Source organism: Misgurnus anguillicaudatus, chromosome 22, assembly GCF_027580225.2.
Source record: "Misgurnus anguillicaudatus chromosome 22, ASM2758022v2, whole genome shotgun sequence".
In the NCBI taxonomy this organism is placed as follows: Eukaryota; Metazoa; Chordata; class Actinopteri; order Cypriniformes; family Cobitidae; genus Misgurnus; species Misgurnus anguillicaudatus.
In genome coordinates this window covers 46,491,516-46,513,080 of record NC_073358.2, presented here as the reverse complement: position 1 = coordinate 46,513,080, position 21,565 = coordinate 46,491,516, and the positions used below count along the sequence as shown (strand labels likewise).

Here is a 21,565-nt window from a genome sequence, read left to right as displayed (position 1 = left end):
TTTTATTTAACATATTTAATCAATTCACACATCGTTGTCTTAAAAAACGACAATATGTTTGTCTTGTGGCGGCTACCTTAGCTTCTCATTGCGTTTCGAAATTAAGGTTGGTTGATGATTTTTTTAGACAAAAAAGACTATATATCTCCTCGAATAAAAAGGGCCTTAACTATGCATTGGAGGGTTCTATTAATAATTTTATTGTTAAGAAGTTCAATGAAAAGCTTCAGCTCCAGGCAAAAATTTACAGGTCACAGTGTAAACGCGATAAACCGCATCTTGCTGCCATCATGATCAAATGAAATATGTACAGGTCTAATGCTGCATTCAGACCAGCCACGGTAGAGGCGTCAAGCGCAAGTGATTTCAATGTTAAGTCAATATGAAGATGTGTTGACGTGCGTCTGGAGGTCTCGCGGCACAAATGAAGCGTGTAGCACGGCGTGGTAGCTGCGATTCTGCCTCCTTCGCGCATCTAGTTCGCACGAATGGCGCGAATTAAGCGTTGCCACGGGAAACGCACGAGTTGAAAAATTTTAACTGGCAGAAAAAACGTGCCGCGTTAACCAATCAGGAGCTTCTACGCATTCTTCCGATCATTAATTAGAATGGCCAAGTTGCGTTTCATATTGACAGATGAATACGCTCAGTTTATTAAATAGCCTACGTCTTAGTTTATTAAATACGCTTAATTTATTTAATATTAATTATACATTTATTAAATGTGCCTTGCAAACTATGAAAGGACAATGAATCAATACACCGACATGGTAATGCTAGACAGATACTTTGTTTGCACAGTCCTACTGTAATTTTGTCACTCCTAGACATACGTCTGGCGTCAGAGGGGAAATGTTTTCCTCGAAGAAGGAAAGTCATTGTCTCACCAGGCTATGTTTATTCGGCTATCCAGTGCTGAGCTTCGATGAAACTTTACAAGACCGGCGAGATGCTTCCACAGGGCGGGAGATATGCGGCGTGATTGACAGCTTTGACACCAAATGGATATACGTGAAAATCTGATGACATGATTTCACAACTTTTCATTGGCCATTTAGATATGTGAAATATATTGTATACGGAAATTAACCTGGACATTCAATCCGTCGAAAAATCTGCAAAATGGACATGCATGGTTTTCATCGGACAGCGACGATATGTTATCTCAGCTTCATTAACCTATCTGTAAATAACCAAGTGACATGATGCACAATGCAGCTATAAGCTAACGTTAACGTTTTCTAATGTTAGGCTAACGTTATGTTAGAGATATTAAAGATAATGTTCAAGTGTTGACTTTGCTTAGAACAGATGTATCCATGTTTAGTTGGTGTTGTGGTCTACCGCATAACTTAATCCAGAGAAGACACTTAACGTTATCTCGGTTGAAATGTGGCTTGGGAAAAGGTAAAAAATACACAATGTTGGCCAGCCTCTCGGGAGACCTAGTGTCGGAGTTGCATGTACCCCAAGCCATTTTAAACTTACAATGACAAGAAATGCATATAAAAACGAATGAAAACTGCAATGCTTTTTAATGGACGTGGAAGCAGAGAATGTCAGAGTGTATTAGGTTAGCTATGGGCACTGTGATTGGCTCAATGCGTTTTTGGGGCGCAGTTTAGCCATAGGAAAAATAGTAACACTTTTAAAAGTGTAATCCGTCTTTGCGAATTGACCTATGTTACCAAGAACTTTACCTCCAAACCCTATGAAAAGAAAAGGGCAATTTTTTCCTCTTCAGCCTTTTGACCTTAAATGAGTTTAACACCTTTGCATTTTGACACATTGTCGGTACAGGCACCAATGCTTGCTACATGGAAGAGATGCGACACTTGGAGTTGGTGGATGGAGATGAGGGTCGCATGTGTGTGAACATTGAGTGGGGGGCCTTCGGAGATGACGGGAGTCTTAACGATCTGCGCACCGAGTTCGACCGAGAGATCGACGCGGGCTCCCTCTTTCCAGGCAAACAGCTGTGAGTGACGGTTCCTGCTTTTGACAGTTAGTTCCACTTCCGAAAAGTCTTCTGCTGAGACTGCCGGATTTTACAAAGTCTTTTTTTACAACTAGGCAACTACAAGAGAATGTAGAAAGGTTGTAACCATGGCGATGCAAGTCACTGCCACATTATACCAGATCTTGCATGATCATATTTGATAGGAAAGTGTGAACGGCGGTGTTAAGAATACCAGATGTTCCTGTTTACTGCCAGCCAAAGAGGCTGTTTACACCTGGTACTATGCAGTAGTTCACTTTAAAACTTTCATGATAATTTACATAATTTAAAGTCGATAATTAAATCAAAATGATCCAAAATTAACATTTTTTAGCAGAGCAAGTCAGGTTTTGACTTTTGTGTCTGTTGGTATTTGATATAATCCATGCATCTTAATAAGATGTTCAGGACCTCTGTTACAAAATTAGGTTCAAAACAATTAAAGCCTGGTGGTTTTTTTTATAAAATAGTATTATTTTGTAGCTCAACAGTCTTTTGCAGCACATCAAAACTATAGTCTTTGGTTTTATCCACTGTGATGAAGGATTATGGGGACTTGAGGTTTGTGTTACTTAAAGGAACAGTATGTAAGAAATGTATATCAATTAATCATAAAATGGTACTTATATGTCACTAGACATTAAGAAATAATTTTCATTTCAAATACTTATATCACTGACAACAGTGGTCTGGCCAGGATATTGTCATTTAAAAAGTGGAGTTGCAGCCCTCAACTGATGTTTATGTTGTCATTTTGTGTGTTGGCCACCAGTTGTGTGATTGCAGTACCAGTTTTAGCCACAAGTTTTGTGATTGCAATACCAGTTTTGGCCACAATCCTACATACTGTTCCTTTAATATTTATTCGTCATAAAACAGGAAGCCATGACTGGACAACATCATGTTTCTAGTCAGTTGGTTTGCTAGAAAATGTCAGATGAGCACATTTTGAGTTATTTTAGTAAATGTCCTCTTTCAAGCTTACAGGGGTAGAAAACAGGAATCAGGGAACAACTTTTGACTTTAAAGGTGCAGTGTGTAATTTTTAGAAGGAGACTGCAACATAATATACAAAACTATATTATCAGGGGTGTATAAAGACCTTTCATAATAAACCGTTATGTGTTTATTACCTTAGAACGAGACCTTTTTATCTACATACACAGAGGGTCCCCTTACATGGACGTCGCCATTTTGTGCCGCCATTTTTCTACAGAACCCCTTAAAGGTATTTTTTTTTATTAAGTTGTCTCCGACGATGACATGTTTGTACGGTGGCGGCTACCATAGCTTCTCTATGTGTTTCAAAAGCAAGGGGTGAGCCATGGACTAAGCCGTTGGTTGCAATTTGCAACCTGACCACTAGATGGCTAAAGTTTACACACTGCACCTTTAAAGCCCAAAACTTCATCCTTCACAGAAGTAATCCACACGGCTCCAATGGGTTAATAAAGATCTTCTGTGGGTAATAGAAGCAATTTTGTAAGAAAAATATGCAAACTTAATAAACTGTAACAATTAACTTCTGGTAACGACACCATCTTGGACTCTCACAGGTCTTTTAATGCTTAATAATAATAATTTAAATTGAATGCTGTTGATCCTGTCCCTCATTATTTTGACTTTGTAGACACTTTTAATTTTGCTGATAGTTTTTTGAAAGCTCATGAATCTTTAATTTTTTTTATTTGTATGTAGTGTGGCACAAATATGGCGTTTCCTGTCTAAGGGTCCCACAATAAATGTTGTTGGATCCTTGGACAGGAAAAGCAGGAAAACATTTTACTTGTTAAATGTAAGTCGTTTTGGATAAAAACATCTGCAAAGGCATAAATGTAAATCCAATGTAAATCTTTAAAGAACCATGGTGGATGACATATAACAATTGTTTTATTTGATTTGCGTGTGCTTTCAATAAATCAGGACAGTTGAAATTGGTTCTGAGGGCTTTTTTTCTTACAAATATCCAAGATTACAGTAATGTAATTTTATACCCACAAACAATATTTTTACATTACATTTACAATAAAGTAAATTACATTACATTTGATTTTTTATTAGATTTTATTGGACAAAAAGTGAAAAAAACCCACATTTGTCAAGGATAACGCAGTCAAGTTAATAAATAACCTTTACCATTGTGGTCATCATGTGCACTTTTTTGCTTTTATGCAAAGCATCTTAAAATCAAGGTATGTTAACCTTAACCTTTGCAGAATATGTATATGTATATGTATGTGTGTGTGTATATATATATATATATATATTTATATTTGTTATATATATTTGTTATATTGTTATATGGTTACTAGATTATTTTAGGTTGTTTATCAGTCCAATTTATTTAAATATGAGCAATAATAACAGTTCTGGCTTCTTTAGTAATCATGTAAATTACATTTTAAGCACACCAGTCATTATAATCACTTGGGTACAAGTTTTTTAAAATGTTTCCATCCCAGATATAATCATTATGGTACTTGATGCATGCACTAGTGCATGTCTCCTTCTTTTCAAATTGCTCCTACACTCCTGATTGGACAATCTCCCTTAAGCGACAAGGGATTAAGTACGTTATTCAAGAGTATAATAATGATTGAAAAACTCTCATGGGGTGCCCCAGGAAAGGATCAATAATTGTCGGACCACCTTATTGCATGAGGGCACGTACATCCTGCGGCTCTAAATGATGGGTATTTTGTTTCTTTTACTGTAGGTTTGAGAAGATGATCAGTGGAATGTACATGGGTGAGCTGGTCAGACTTATTCTGGTGAAGATGGCCAAAGACGGTCTGTTGTTTCAAGGTCACACCACGCCAGACCTGCTCACCACCGGACATTTCCAGACCTCAGTCATCTCTGCCATTGAAAATGAAAGGTTGGTACCCTATCATGAATAAAAACAGCAATAGAATAGATTTCATCGGACGCACATGCTTTGTTGTGGTTACGTGCCTGAACCGAAGAAAACGATCTAGTAGCATTAGCTGTAGAAACGTCCGTCACATTTTACTAAAAGAGAAAAGACTGAATCTGTAAAGTCAATGTCACAGTGCAACATTAAAAGAATTTAATTAACATTTTAGAGAGAAAATTATAATTATTAGGTAATGAACCGCAAACCCAGTCATAGCATTTCCGTCCCTTAGGTAATTGACTGTATTTATTAAAAAGTGATCAAAATGTTTATTTGCAAAGAAAGTTAATGGTTTTTATTTATTACTGTGTTCATGTCCATTTTAAAAGGACTTATTCAAGAAGGTAAATTAAGTTCTTTAGTTGTCTTCTAGTTTGTATGGTTAATGATATAGTTTGGCCCTTCTAGAGGAAATTTTTTCCAACCTGATTTCACAAATTTCCGTAGGATATGCATTCTCACGGATCTCTGCATTTTTCGTGGCACTGCCACAGACTGTCTTTCCGTGGCATTCTCACGGATTGGTTGCTCAACTGTTTTGTCCTATTTTCTTGCACCGATACCACTTTTCTGGAATACTAGTACTTGCATTTCAGTACTTGCCGATACCGAGTACTTAATAAAAAACAGGTAAATTAAATTTACAGGTAACAGCTTTAGTCATATAATTGACCAAAAAACAAGTTGTTTGTTGTAAACTCTGCCTCTTTGGACAACACAAGAGGCATTAACCCCTTACACACCGCTTAAACATAGACATTTCTCAGACCGTGGTATCGATCCCCGGTATCTGGGGACTTTTAACGAGTACTTTAGAAAATGTGGTATCGAGGCCGATACCAGTATCGGTATCTGTGCATCCCTATCGACAATGGTTTGAAAATAGGAACAAGCAGTTGAGTAACCAATCCATGAGAATGCCACGGAAAAATAAGCAAAACATTCTGTGGCTATCCCACGGAACTTTGTGAGATCAAGTTGTTTTTTCCGATCTGGCCCTCAGCCTAAATTGTTTTGACACCCATGATCTAGATTTAAAGATATTAAGATTAAGCGATATTAGGATATTTGGCTTTATCATGCACAATGCAGCGCAATGCGCAAAGCAAGTGCCTTTTGCTAGTTTCAACCCGGCGTAAGGATCATTGTCCCGTTAGTGCCACGTGTTTTAAATAGCAAATGCATTTGCGCCCAATTTTGCACCCATGGGCGTTCTGGTCTGAAAACGAGGTGTGTTCAGGCCCATTGTTGGCGCGTTGCTATTTTGAGGCAACTAAAATAGCCTACGGCATTGACCAACAAAAACCTGGTCTAAAGCGCAATATTTTATTGTTATTTAAAGAGCGCGTTAGTAATATGTGCCTATAAACGGAACGACAACGTGGGTTTGCTTATCACATACGTGGATACACAGCAGCACAAAAACGCTTTTAAATATAAAATAATTAAAGGATTAAAATGTAAAAGATTATTATTGAGTCTCTTGGACATAAATGAGGACCGATAATGAGACGTTAGAAGGCGTAAAGAGCTGCTTCACCTGTAGCCTGGTAAGTATATAAATGCTTTGCTTTAAACAAATGCATCTTTAAATATTTTATTAAATGCTACCCCACAAATTTATTGTATATGTTGACTCTGTACCTGAGGATATGGTGAGATAAGAAACATTTTTAAGTAATGCTTTATAAAAAACATGGTGCTGTCCGAGTTTTGAAACAGCTCTCCACACGTTTGTAAATTCATTAGAAGTGAATCTATTTAAGCGTGTTTTTCGTGCATCTAAATATTTGATATGATCTATACTGATATACCTAGTATATACCAGCTAATAAGTAGTCTTAATCAATCTGAATTTAAACAGTCAATCTGCATCTAATCTAGCTAAATCAAGTAAAACTAGTCAAATTAAAGTCATTTTACGATGCCTAAGTCATGTTTAATCATATAAAATGTATTTTACCAACAACAAAATTGTGGCCAGTAAAAATGCTGAGTGGCTAGTAACTTTGGAAAACAACTGGTCACTTTGGCAGGTGAGCAAAAAAGTTAATGTCAAGCCCTGTGTGCGTCCCCCTGCGTCTGTGACCTTTATAACCTTTTGCCAAGTCAGAACTGTGAGTTTCTGTTTTTTAACAGCGGCGATCAACGGCCCCATCCGTTGCGGCCTTATTAAAATGTGTCTCTCAATGTGAGAACAGGCAGCTGGAATCCAGCGGAGACTTGTTTCAATTCATCAATTAACATCCACATATTTAGCCCTCTGTCCGCTGAACTGAAGGACAGATACAGCTGATGGCAGCACACCTGTGGTCTCCGTTAAAATGACAGTGCGTCTCACAATTACCGGTGTAAGGCTTAAAACTTGCTGAGAGGTCACTAACTTGGAACACTTTTGCTTTTTTAGTCCAGTTGTCTTAGTCTAACAAGCTAAAACTTTTTTGACAGCTTGAAGTAGCCGTACTTTGTTAGTTTGGTGTTTTATAATGAAGCTGTAATGAATGGCATTTGATGCTAAGCTGTAGCAGATTCTGAAGTAAAAAAAATTAAGACAAAATTTCGCTCCTCCCAAATGGAGGAAATAACTTTAAGGGTTAGTGGACTTTTCATTTTAGGTGTTTAATGACTATTTAGAACATTGCTTGATGAGGGATTAATGTAGTTTTTTGTACTTTCTTTTGCCTGTAGCTTAAAGGAACATGCCCACATTTTGGGAGTTTAGCTTATTCACCGTATCCCCCAGAGTTACATAAGTCCATACATACCTTTCTCATCTTTGTGCGTGCTCTAACTCTGTCTGACGCAGCCCTCGCTAGCTTAGCTTAGCACAAAGACTGGAAGTAAATGGCTCCAGCTAGCATACGGCTCTCAATAAGTGACAAAATAACGCAAACATTTTCCTATTTAGGTGTTGTAATTTGCATAGTCACACCGTGTACAAATAACAAGGTCATATGAGACACAGCCATGTTTTTACAGTATATATATATTGAGAACTATATTCTCAGAAGGCCGCCCAAGTAGCAGTGCTTCGCCTTCTGAGAGTGTAGTTCCCAGTATGTATGAAAAAGATGGCTGTGTCTCATATGATCTTGTTATTTGTACACGGTGTGACTATACAAATGCTAGCTGGAGCCATTCACTTCCAGTCTTTGTGCTAAGCTAAGCTAGCGGGGGCTGCGTCAGACAGAGTTACAGCACGCACGGAGATGAGAAAGGTATGTATGGACTCATGTAACTCTGCGGGATACAGTGAATAAGCTAAATTCCCAAAATGTGGGCGTGTTCCTTTAAAATGAGACTGTACGCATTCCGACTCATTTAGACAGCAAGGGTCACATTTACATGCAGGCATTAGCAGACGCTTTTATACAAAGCGACTTACAAAAGAGCAGAAAAAAAAAGGAAAGCAGTGACATGAAAAGTACAACCATCATACATGGGAAACAAAAGCATTGCTCTCTCTCTCTCTCTCTCTCTCTCTCTCTCTCTCTGTCCAGTATTTCTGCTATCTGCATATATATTACTTCAAAGTTATGTACAGTCAGTTATTGTAAACCACAGCAATATGCAAATTTCTGGTATTTCAATCATTCTGATGTATTGTCCAGCCCTAACTTAAAACTAGACAAAAGCACAAAGTGCTTCAAGTGAACCTTTTCACATAAGGCAGAGATTATCCTCAAGCACATCTCTTGTTTTGAAACATCCGGCTTCTTCAGATGACGTGTTCACAGTCAACATGCTAACATTGAGATGTATCTCCTCTGCAGGAATAATGAAGGTCTGGTGAGTGCGGAGAAGGTGCTGAGAGGCCTGGGGTTGGACCCGTCCCCTGAAGATTGTGTGGCCACGCAGCGAGTGTGTCAGATTGTGTCCACGCGTGCCGCTCATCTTTGTGCCGCCACGCTGGCAGCTGTGCTGAGACAGATCCGAGACAATAAAGCCGCAGAGAAGCTGCGCACCACCATCGGAGTGGATGGATCCGTCTACAAAAACCACCCACAGTGAGTTCTGGAGCCATGACAGTGTCCTCTCTCGAGTGTGTGCATTTATTACCTTACAGTTTTTCACTTGCAGTTTTTTTCAGCACACATGCGGTGTCATACTGCAGTCAGTTTGGATGAAATATATTTCTTATGATCTTAACCTTTCTTTTTATAGTTAAAAAGAGATAATTATGTATAGTAGTAAAAAATGTCAATGTATGAATATTACATCATATAGTAAATTAAAAAGACTGTCAGTTTCCCAAACATGGCTTATTCTAGACCCAGACTACAATGAATGTTTGAGCTGCCTTAATTTAAAAACACTTACACTGACATATACATATATTAGTGCCTTTGTTTTGTCTCAAGATGCACACCAGTATTGTTTTTTGTAAGGTTTGTTTGTAAAAACAGCCTAAATCTCCTAATATTACTAAGGCCTAGTTCTGGATTAATCTAAACCCTGTATGGAAACCGCCCCAAAAAGCATCACATGGGAAATTCTTCATTACTGATTTCACGAGTTTGCATTTACATGTGATCCATAGGGAATGAGTTAAAGCATATTTGGCGTGCTGTCCAGTGGGGGGCGGAGGGGTGGCTCTGACTGGAATTGGTATAGAGCAGGGGTCTCCAACCTTTTTTCATTGGAGAGCTACTTTCTAAAAAATAAAAGTGGTCGAGAGCTACTTGTGTCACGTTATACCTAAATTTGTGAGTTAATAGACACCGGTCTATTAACTCACTGTGATTTGAACTCTTTCCTGCCAGCATTTATTTTTTAAAAAGTTGCCAGCCAGTGCAAGCATTTTTTTTTATTTTTCACAAAATTGTAATACCTTCCAGAAAATGCTTCTCTTTAAACATAAACATACGATACATCAAATGAAAGAACACATCCTACAACAACAAAAAAAACTTTCATGTTGTCTTCATACTTTTTTATCACCTCTTGTAGGATTCGTCCAAAAATACCACATTTTGAATAAAAAAATTCAATTATTAAAGACCAGATTTAGAAAGATGATCCAAACATAAGAGTATTTACTGCTTTTTTAATTCATAATGGGGATGTGCATGTATGTCACGTATGGCTCTCTGGTATCTCTTGACATTTGATGTTTAAATATGAGATGATAATAACCCATTGAACCTGTGACGACGACTGTATTTTCGTTTTATCAAAAATGAATCCGAAAATGACGGCATCCATTTTAACCATAGTGCCTCGACTCGAGATGTGCGCGGATCGTCCGGTTGCCACGGCGCGAGCTTCACAGCGTTGCGCGGATCGTCCGGTTGCCCCGGTGCGGGCTTCACAGCGTTGCGCGGATCGTCCGGTTGCCACGGAGCGGGCTTCACCGCGTTGCGCGGACTTATCTGTTTTTTTTAATCATACATGTTAAATTACTGATGTCATATGATACGCCGGTCTACACAGCTCAACGCGACGTCAAACACGTACCCAGTCTTTACTACCACAGGCGCTTGTAACACTAACCAGACATCCAAATGCGCCATAACCACAGAAAATAAATAAATAAATAAACCCGCGAGCGAGCTACCTTCAATTAAGACGCGAGCTACCAGTAGCTCGCGAGCGACGTGTTGGAGACCCCTGGTATAGAGTGTAGAATTGGTATAGAGTGTAGAATTGGTATAGAGTGTAGAATTGGTATAGAGTGTAGAATTGGTATAGAGTGTAGAATTGGTATAGAGTGTAGAATTGGTATAGAGTGTAGAATTGGTATAGAGCGTAGAATTGGTATAGAGAAGTGCTGACTCACAATTAGTCGCGACTAATCGTTTGCAGAATAAAAGTTTTTGTTTACATTATATATGTTTGTGTACTGTGTATAATAATTATGTATATAAAATACACACACATACATGTATAATTTTAAGAAAAAAATGTTTATATATATATATATATATATATATATATATATATATATATATATATATATATATATTAAGGGTGTCACGATTTCGATTTTGAAAATCGATCGAAATTAAGTCACAGCTTCGAACTTCGAATTAAAAAATGGGATCGTCGATGCTGCCACGCCCCCATTTCACGTCCGGTCGGCTTGCCAAGCGAGGAAAAAAACTCTCAGAGATGCCTTTAAAAACATCTGTCCAGCGGAACGCGATCATATTTTAAACACGAGGGATGCTACAACTCCTTGAAATGCATATCATAAACAGGATTACCAATGATCTGACTTTGGACAGAGTGCAGCTCTCTGCACGTGCGCGATGGTGAGGGAGGCGCAAATGCAGCGGGTTATATTTTAAACAAAAGGATAGTTTCCCTCATCTTGCATGAAATGCATACAACTGAACAAATACATAAGGATTACTACGTTAGTTTATGCTCAGACTTCGGACAGATGCGAGCACGTGCACGTGAGACAGAGAGAAGCGCAGCTGCTTATTATGCTGGATTTATTTCAGATGCTATGAGTCAAGACATGCGCATTAAGTCCATGTGCATTAAGTCCATGTTAGATATGCGCGGATGGACTATTATTTCATCCGCAACCGCATAACAAAACTCATCATCCGTCCACCATCCATGCGCACCAACGTTTCTGACCAGTTTTCAAAACTGCACCCGCCCGCCATCCGCTGACTGGGCGATGCAAGGCACTGCTGATGACAGCCGCGAGACTAGAAACCTCTTGAATATCAGCAGTGAACTCCGTCTTCGATCGGCGCACAGGGACATAAATAAATAGCCTAAATTAAACGCACGAATTACATAGCCTGCGCTGGTGTCATCCTGATTTACCACGTTGTAAAACTTATTCCAGGCAACCCTTTCTGACATTCTATTTCCTTTGTTTTTAATTCTCATTTTTTGAGTTTGCCACGTACCTCCTTCGCCAGCGTTGATAAGAGCTGTGTCAAAATGCATCCTCATTTCTCCGCGCTGTTAATGATAGAACGAATGGATCCTTAACAGCTGAAGATATCCCAAACAATTAAAAGCTTTATTAAATAAAACTGTGTATTTATTAGAAAACATTTTCTTGTCACTGTTTTAGTATTATAAGTTATGTTTGTGTTAATATTATTCTGTTTATGTTGCGTATATTTCTAGGTTGATTATTTGATATGCTGTTGAATAGATTAATCTACATCAATGTGTCATATGTTCTAAAATAAATTAATATCTTTCTGATTACATATTTATTTTAATAAGTAAGAAATGTCTCAGCTGTTTTCTGCTGACAGGCGCGGTGGGCGCTACTGGGGGCGTGTGCAGCAGGTGACGCAAATTTTGGGTCCTCAGAAGGCTAGACCGTCTCATTTCAGTTCTCTTCTTGAACTTCTGAGGCTGCCACTATGAAAGACAGAGATGTCGCATGCTTAGAAGGACAGAGCTAATAACAAGCAGTCGATCCGGCACCCGCCCGAATTTAATTAAAATATTATTTTTCGTCATGTCATCCGCCCGATCAATGTAACTGCCAACCGCGCATAGTCCATGTGCGTGCAAGAAGGAATCCTCTCTCTACAAGCTCTCGCGTTAAGTGAAGCCCACAAACCCCCATGCGAGTTGTGCAATGTGCATGTTAATGTTAAAGTATAATAATAATAATAATAATAATAATAATAATAATAATAAATAATGGCATATCATTTTTGTCTAAATTATATGCCATATAAAAAATATGTAAAAATCGAGAATCGGATCGAATCGTGACCTTAGAATCGAAAATGTAATCGAATCGAGTTGAAAGAGATTCAACTTTGGGTGAAAAGCTCTACTCGTCAATGTCAGTTCTCACACGATTGCCCAATCACAGTGGAGGAGGGGCGGGACAAGTATCACAACAACCAGCCGGCTTACAGCTCAAGTATCACAGCTAAAAAGCGCTCCGCTGAAAAAGCAGCTGGTAATCGGTGTCCTCCAGGCGTTTTCAGGCGCGTTTAAAAGTTTTTGTGTGCACAACCCCTAACAACACCAAAGTTCAGCCATGACCACGATACAGCACAGACTCACTTACCTTAATGGGTACCTTAATGGGAAATATTGTATATTTTAGGTTTCATTCGAGTTTTTTCTGTTTTATGTTTACCTCTAAGTGTGTTTACAGTTCACTGTCTTTACATTTTAGATAGCTGAATGGCTTTGCAGATTTTAAGTGCAAATGTTCCATGTCATCCCCAAAAGATGTCTTCTAAAAGAATCAGAAAAATGTTGTTGGATAAAGTAGCTTTAGTCACTTTACAAGACATTACTGTCAATGCTGAAAATTCATGTCGCCTACCTACATGAAAAAACCTGTTTGACGTTCTACAGAAAATGCAAGTCAGAGCTCCATGTTCAGTGAAATGAAAGCAGTCTTTGGCATTAGAGTTAATTAGCTGTGTGCTATTTTAGTCCCGCACACCTTTCATCACTTAGGGTGCTAACTAACATCAGGGTGTGCTTGCAGAAATAAACTGATCACGTTGCGAAAATCTCCTGAAGGTGTGGATTGAACTCTTATGTGTTTGTCTTTCAACACACCTGAGTTTGCATGTGGGGCGGATGAATGACGTGTTGGCGTGTGATGTGCGCAATATGACTTGAGGAAGTGACACACTGTATTGGCTTTCAGAGAGCTTTTCTGTATGTCAAATTTAAATGCAGTTGTTTTGTTAAAGTGTGATGCTGTAGTAGAGTGATTATTTTTCAATTAGTCGTAGTTTCCTGTCCTCAGGGTTTATTTTAAAGGAAAGCTTTCTTCAGGTTATATAATTCTGGTTTTAATTAGAGCTAGATTGTGGTCAATTAAAGCATTTGAAACGATTACAGTTTTCTCGTTTTAGAAGTGTTAAATTGTTATGCTTGGCAGAATTTTATTTCGAGCTGCCAGTGCTTATTAAATTTCCCTTTATAATAAGTTCCCATTTACATTTATGCTGTAGGAAGACTCTTTTATCCAAAGCGTCTTAAAGCACAGAATATTTTTTTACATTAAATAGGATGATTTTATCGGAAAAAAAGACACTAGCTGGGTTTTCACAGACTGGGTAACATTTTTTATCAGTATTTGTGTTCCCTGGGAAGTTCACAAACAATGCATTTTTATTATTTTTTATTCCAGAAAATTTAAAGGGACATTCCACTTAAATTTTTTTTTTAAACATTAGTTAAACATTAGATTTTTACAGTTTTGGAATCCATTCAGCTGAGATCCAGGTCTGGCGGTACCACTTTTAGCATAGCTTAGCATAATCAAGGACTTTGCTGATGTAACATGGCTGTGATATTACGCACTTCCCGAAAATAGTCCCCTGCCATTGAAAGTAACCAAGGGGACTATTTTCGGGCAGTGCGTAATATCAATACGCCTGCTGCAGCCATGTTACATCAGCAAAGTCATTGATTATTATGCTAGTTTGAGAGTATAGTTCCTAGCCATATCTGCCTAGAAAATCGCAGCTTTGAATTTTCCGTCAGTCTTAGTACACGATGTAACTACAGAAGAGTCAAGTTTTAAATAGGAAAAATATCCAAACTCTTTGGTTATTTTAAGCGCGATGCTAATGGTCTAATCAGATTCAATGGATTGTGCTAAGCTATGCTAAAAGTGCTAGTGCCAGACCCGGAGATCAGCTGAATGGATTTTAAAACTGTAAGAATCAAATGTTTAACTCTAGGGGAGCTGGAAAATGAGCATATTTTCAAAAAAGTGGAATGTCCCTTTAAATGGGTTGATTTTTAGTTGTCCAAAGCAGTGTTGCCAGATTGGGCGGGGTTACATTTTGACTGTGCGTTTAAGGTGGAAAAAATTTGGGCTGGTTTGGGATTAGTTTGGCTGTATGTCATTGGTAAACAAAACCCAAGTACTTTCAATGCTGTGTTGTTCAGCATCCTGTTCAAGTTACCAGTGATCCCGTTCCTGTTTTGCCTTTAAAGGAAAAATCTCTCAACGGCCACTAAAAGTTAAAATTTTATCAACTGATTAAACATTTTATGAGTTGTTTTTTGTGCATTTTAGTGGGTTTGGACAGCTTTTGGGGGAAAAGTAATCAGCAGGCAACGCCAGTGAGAGGTGCCCTTTTAAGGGTTAAAGTCGCAATGAAATTGACATGAAAAACTACATATATTTTTTTAATATTGTGGTATTATTAACAAATGACTTATCTGTGAGCTTCATTGCTTTTAAAAAAATGTGTGTGTGCTTATAATCGTTAATCAAACGTTAATCCCCCCCTCCTCAAAACGATCTCTCTTCACTTCCGGTCAAAAGTATGGCAGGTGGGCGGGGTCCGGGAGAAGGTCGCAGCGATTAGCAATTGTCAACACGACCCAACTTCAAACGATCCAATCAGATCTCGATGGATAAATTCGAATCCAGCCCTGCCTTATTTCATCTCAAAAGCCGTTTCATTCGGATATACGTCACCACGGGGAAAATAAGGCAATCGCTACTTCCGTTTCATGGCGACTTTAAAGGGATGGTTTACTCAAAAAAAGAAAATTCTGTCATCGGTTACTCACTCCCTGTTGTTACAAACCTGTATAACCTGTTCTTTTTTCTGATTAACAAAAAGGAAGATATATTGAGGAATGTTTGTAAGCATTTTTGAGGCCCTTTTGACTTCCATAGTATTTTTTTTCCTGCTATGGAAGTCAATGGGGCCTTGGTTACAAACATTCCTTAAAATATCTTCCTTTGTGTTCATCAGAACAAAGAAATGTATACAGGTTCATAACAACATGAGAGAGAGTAAACTATGACAACATTTTTTGGTGAACTATCCCTTTAAAGTCACAATTAAACTAAAGTAGCAATTGTCTTATTTTCCCTGTTGTGACGTATATCTGAATGAAGTGGTTTCTGAAATAAGAAAAAAGTAGTGCTGGATCTACATTCGTCCACTGAGAATTGATTGGATCGTTGGAAGTTGGGACATGTTGCAAATCGCATTTTCCAAAAAATTACTTTAAACATTGTTACTGTAAGATGTTGTTTTTTAGGTTTGACCTCTAGAGTAATTGTACTCTAAATAAACCTCAGCATGCTATTTAATAAATTCATTTTATTTTATCTGTTCTTCTCCTGCAGGTTTGCTCGGCGACTACACAAGATGGTGAGGTGGTTGGTGCCAGACTGTGACGTGCGCTTTATACGCTCTGAGGATGGCAGCGGTAAAGGCGCCGCCATGGTTACCGCTGTGGCGTACCGGTTGGCTAAGCAGCATGCGGAACGTCAGCGCACCCTGGACACCCTGAGGCTCAGCCGCGATCAGCTCCTGAAAGTGAAGAAAAGGATGGAGGAAGAGATGTGCCGAGGTCTGGCGAAAGAAACACACGACAAGGCCACCGTCAAAATGCTGCCAACGTTTGTCCGCGCCACACCGGATGGAACAGGTTAGAGTGTGCAAAACAAATCTCTTTTTTTTACTTTGCAGGAATAGTTCTTTATTTACTTTTCCTTTATGTAGATTTTGGGACACATGGTTAAATTCATGTTTGACACAAAAGCTGCAATTTGTAACTTTTTTTGGTTAAAAATAAGTATCTGTTATTGATTAAAACTTGCCTTACCCAGATTTGCACTGGCTTTAGGTTTCCAGGCCAGACCATGAATTTGTCTTTATTAGTTATTGTTTCATTACGTCTTCAGTTAAGCACAAACAAATAAATATTTTTAATTAAAACCACAATATGTAGGATTTTCACCACTATTTCTAACAACACAATAATAATAATAACAAAGGCAAATGTTAAAAGTATAGCGGAGGATTTCTTTGTCAGGGTGGATCATCAAGTCTATTGGTCATCCTAGTTGTCAATCATTCTGGTGATATGTTTACGTAAGGCCGTTGTACATGCTCGTCCCTACGTTCGCTTTCTGCACACGCGCACTTTCAGGTGTATATGTGTGGTGAGCTACGGTTTCAGCCATCCATCACCGTGTTTTTTCAAAAGGGTCGCAAGAGAAAAAGTGTCTTCGAATTTTATGACAAGAAGAGAAAAGCCTCTGAAGAAAGAAACAAGACCAGAGTGTTTTTGGGAGAATATTTCACACGCTTGCGTGCGCTTAAGCACAGGTTGCCTCTGTCGCCAAGTTTCTACTCGACAGGTAAAGTTTGGCATGCTATTGGAGAAATCCGTTTAAAATCACTGCTAGAAAAGTTGATGTAAGCTATCATTAGCTATGCTAGCCCTGGCACAAGTCACGAACTGCGCAGACACGGTAAACATCTCAATGTATGAGCCATGCCGACAGCAACTTGTAAACAGAGCGTAGGCGTTCTTTCTCGGGAGCAGGTAGAGGGTTGAGCAATTGCATTTTTTTAAAAAGTGGAGAGGGCGGTTCTTTTCTAAAATTCGGGAAAATCTTTCGCTATACCTTTAATGATGTTATGATAAAGAGTGGAACGATGGGAGAGTTGTATTCACCATCCAGAGCCGTATGGAATTTGCTTATAATGTTCATGGGTAAGGTAATGAATTAACTCTTTCCCCGCCATTGACGAGTTATTTTGTCAATTAAGAGAAAACGCTTCCCTGCCAATAATGCGTTTTTAATCCAAAATCCTGCTATTATCCACTAGGTGGCGCTCTTATCCACCTTATAAAACACTGAAGCATCCGCTGAAAAGTAAAAAAAAGTAAAAACTTTGTATGTTTTGCTCTTTGTTCTGAATCTGATTTCTAACAAAACTCCTTTACAAAATTTTGCTTAAAAGTTTGTATTTTTGAAGAAACCTACCCATACTTGAGAGGTGATAAAAACAGGGTTCACACGGGTCCTTGAAATCCTTAAAAGTTGTGAATCTGGGAAAAAAAATCAAGGCCCTGAGAAGTTTTTGAAAATATACATACATAGATACAGGTCATTGAAAGTGCTTGAATCTATTTTATGCAAGAAGTTTTCTGGGGAAAAAATCCATATTATTCCCTGTGTAGTGTAGGATAATATCATAAAAATTCTAGACTTTTTAAGCACCCTTAAATGCTTATATCTTCTATATGCAAATGTTGATTCATACCAAAATGCTTTTTTGTATAATTGTGTTGACACATGAAAACGTCTCGGGTTTCGTTTGTAACTGTTGTTCCCTGCGAAAGGAACGAGATGCTGCGTCTACCCTGCCATACTTCCTGCGTCCCTGTAACGCCGTCTTTCGATATACTTCGCTCCTGTATCAACCTGTCTTTGTCGTTAAGTTTTATCATTGGTTGAATTTGATATACACATTCAGACACACTTACCCCTGGAGGCGTCCCCAAAGTGTCACCGCAGTGATGAGTTCCCTCTAAAGGGATCTTAAAAGGCAACACGATGTAACCTTGCTGTTGGAGGTGCCCTGGAGGCATCCCCAAAGTGTCACCGGAGCGACGGAGCGCGAGTTCCCTCTAAAGGGATCCGAAAAGGTAACACGATGTAATCTTGCCCTCACTTGAAATGTGTCCCTACATTTAGTCCTTGAATTTGAAGTTAACTAAGGTGTGGGAACCCTGTAAACAGAAAACGAATGGAGATAGGATGAAACTTTTTTTTAAAGCAGGGGTTCGGTTCTTTCATTTGACATATTGTATGTTTATATATTTAAAGATTTTTTTATGGAAGGCAGTAAACATTTGTGAAAATCATAAAAATGCTGGTGCTGGCAACTAAAAAAAAAAACGCTGGCGGGGAAAGAGTTAATGTTTTACCTGCACTTTTTTGATCACTTTTTTATGCCATTGTAATGAATTTGCGGCAAAGCACGACAGGTGCATGTTAGATGCTGCCATTTCTTCATTTGTCCACTCGTGTTAGTTTTTACAACTGGAAACTGAGGATAGCATGGATATTAAGTCATTAATGGGTCAAGGGATGAGAAATAATTTAAATAAAATAGGAATATCTAAACCGCATAGAGACAAAAGTTGATAGACGATTGGTATGTGGATGTGCATCTCGACTCGAGAGATAGACCAGTTCTTTCTGGACCGTGTCTGCAAGCTGCTACTTTTTTTAAACTAATTTGCTTGCTCTACAGAGCGTGGTGACTTCTTGGCGCTGGATCTCGGTGGCACAAACTTCAGGGTACTCTTGGTGCGCGTGCGAAGTGGGAAGAGACGGAGCGTTGAGATGCATAACAAGATCTACGCCATCCCTCAAGACATCATGCAGGGCACCGGAGAGGAGTTATTTGATTTAAACTCACTCAATGATGTCAATTTGATAAACGAGGATTCTGTAGATTCGACAACCGAAACAATTTAATTTATTTTTTGGAAGATGAAATGAAAACGGAACGGTGATAACACTGTGTTTGTTGAACTGGAAGATAATCACAATGATGCTACTCTGCCTCCTTTTGGGAAAAAATGCACTTGATCTTAAATCTGAAGTGCTCTCACCTGTTTGCAATTTATTTGAAAGAGGTCAATACAGTCCGCGAATCTCAGAATTGGATTGAGCAGCCGAGTACTTGGCTGGCATATTTCCTGGCTTTATTTTTTAATGCAAGCGTGCCTGTTGACTTGTGATGATTGTGGTGACAGGTGATTGTGAGAAGCACTCTGTAGATCTGGCACAGATCTGATACATTGCACTTGCACATGAATGATCCTGAGTATGTGTTTGGCTCTCCACAGTTATTTGATCATATAGTGCACTGTATTGCTGATTTCCTGGAGTACATGGGTATGAAGGGTGCATCCCTGCCTCTCGGCTTCACCTTTTCGTTCCCCTGTCATCAGACCAAACTTGATCAGGTTGGTTCACACACAAAAGCATGTTAAAAATAAGTTAGAGCTTTATCTGTCTTAACTACACATCTCTGACACATAGGGTGTTTTGATAAAATGGACGAAAGGCTTCAAGGCCTCAGGCTGTGAGGGAGAGGATGTGGCCACGCTGCTGAAAGATGCCATCCACCGCCATGAGGTCAGCATCACCCCCCAACCACCACTGCAGTTTTGCAAAAGCAATTTCTACACTTATTAGCCACAATTACAGCGCCATTTATAGCCAGATGTAATTAGTAGATGTTCAGACAGACAAAAGATGTCCTGAAAGAATGTTATGGTAGATTTGCTCTGGCTAATACCAATTGCTTTCGGTCTCTCGCTCTCTCACAGGAGTTTGATCTGGATGTGGTCGCTGTGGTGAATGACACGGTGGGCACTATGATGACGTGTGGCCATGAAGACCCGCAGTGTGAAGTTGGGCTCATTGTAGGTGGGTTTGAATCCAAGCCTGCGTGAGGACTGGAGAACTCGTGTCGCTAATCGAGAACCTATTATAACAAAGACAATAGACTTTAACCGTCCATTATGTTCCAGTATCGGCCAAATAGCAAGCAGTATTCGATTGCCTCATTACATTCATTAGGACAATTGTGCGAACTGAGAAATTGACCACTAAAAATCCCACTGGGACCAGTTAGCCATTTTTAGAAAAGGCTTTTAGAAAAGGTCTAGCGTCAATTCATTTTTGGTCCACAGTTTGTTACAATTACATTCATGCATTTGATCTTTTGTGCTTCTGATGTAATGCTCTACCACAAGCTATGCAGATTAAATCAATGCACCTCTGTCTGCATGCTATAGGTACAGGCACTAATGCATGCTACATGGAGGAGATGTCTAACGTTGAGCTGGTGGATGGAGACGAGGGCCGTATGTGTGTAAACATGGAGTGGGGAGCGTTCGGGGACAGCGGGGAGCTGGATGACGTGTCCACAGATTTCGATCGAGGCGTGGATGAACAGTCCGCTTACCCAGGCAAACAGCGGTATGACTTGAAGCAGATGATGGACCATTTGTGTGGGGGACTGTAGATTTCTGTGACTTAAAGGGATAGTAATCATTTATTCCTCTTATGTTGTTACAAACCTGTATAAATGTCTTTGTTCTGATGAATACAAAGGAAGATGTGAAGAGTTTGGTTTCAAAAGTAGATAAACGCCATTTAAAAAAGAAATTAGTTACCACCAGAATCAGTATTGTATCTGGTCAGTATTAAAAAAATAAATTCTTAATTTTATGCAAAATTCGAAATCCGCCGTTTTATTTTTTCATCTTTTCTCCTTTCCCCCCCAAACCTTGTAATAAATCCGCTCCAAAAATCAAAGCGCACCATTCCCCGCATTTTAAACAATAATGTCGGCGCTTTGAATACAAATAGAATCTTAGTTTTCTTCATCTACTTTGTACTTCGTGATCAACACAGCTGATCGCTGTCGAAAAAGTTCAGCGACGACGTCCCAAGGATGACAGCAGCAATGACAGTGTTCTTAATATGACAAAGTAAGTGTTTTGATTAAAGGTGCAATTTGTAAGATATTTGCAGTATAATGTCCAAAAACCACTAGGCCAGTGTTATATATTTTGTCCAGCTGATTACTATCAATATCTGTAATGTTTTCAACTACTTGTAAATCGTGAGAAAATTGCCATTCAAAACATTGACAAGGGGCAGTGCAGTCTCCTGTCAATGACGTTAATATCCATTTAACCTTTTGTCACCGCCTTTACTGACGTAAAAACCACATGACAACAGTGGTCGAGTTCGAAAAAATAAAATGGCGGCCAAGGAAGCGACTGGAGCACAAATTTAGTGTAAATAAAGGTATATTTTTACTTTTTACACATTTTAATTGCATTTCTAGCGAGAAATTAGTATTGTAGTTTTCAAATATGTGATTAGT

The 21,565-nt window shown here is 38.8% G+C and overlaps 1 protein-coding gene across 2 annotated transcripts in view; it reads left to right on the top strand.

Annotated features, from left to right (window-relative positions):
* Positions 1 to 21,565, top strand: part of hk2 (hexokinase 2) — a 64,937-nt gene that overhangs the window by 28,640 nt on the left and 14,732 nt on the right. For both annotated transcript variants that reach the window (XM_073861079.1, XM_073861078.1), the window contains exons 7-15: positions 1,797 to 1,978; positions 4,716 to 4,877; positions 8,690 to 8,923; positions 15,979 to 16,283; positions 18,908 to 19,065; positions 19,518 to 19,628; positions 19,705 to 19,800; positions 19,995 to 20,094; positions 20,466 to 20,649. In XM_073861079.1, coding sequence (XP_073717180.1) covers positions 1,797 to 1,978; positions 4,716 to 4,877; positions 8,690 to 8,923; positions 15,979 to 16,283; positions 18,908 to 19,065; positions 19,518 to 19,628; positions 19,705 to 19,800; positions 19,995 to 20,094; positions 20,466 to 20,649 — 1,532 coding nt within the window. The remainder of the gene's footprint in view (positions 1 to 1,796; positions 1,979 to 4,715; positions 4,878 to 8,689; positions 8,924 to 15,978; positions 16,284 to 18,907; positions 19,066 to 19,517; positions 19,629 to 19,704; positions 19,801 to 19,994; positions 20,095 to 20,465; positions 20,650 to 21,565) is intronic.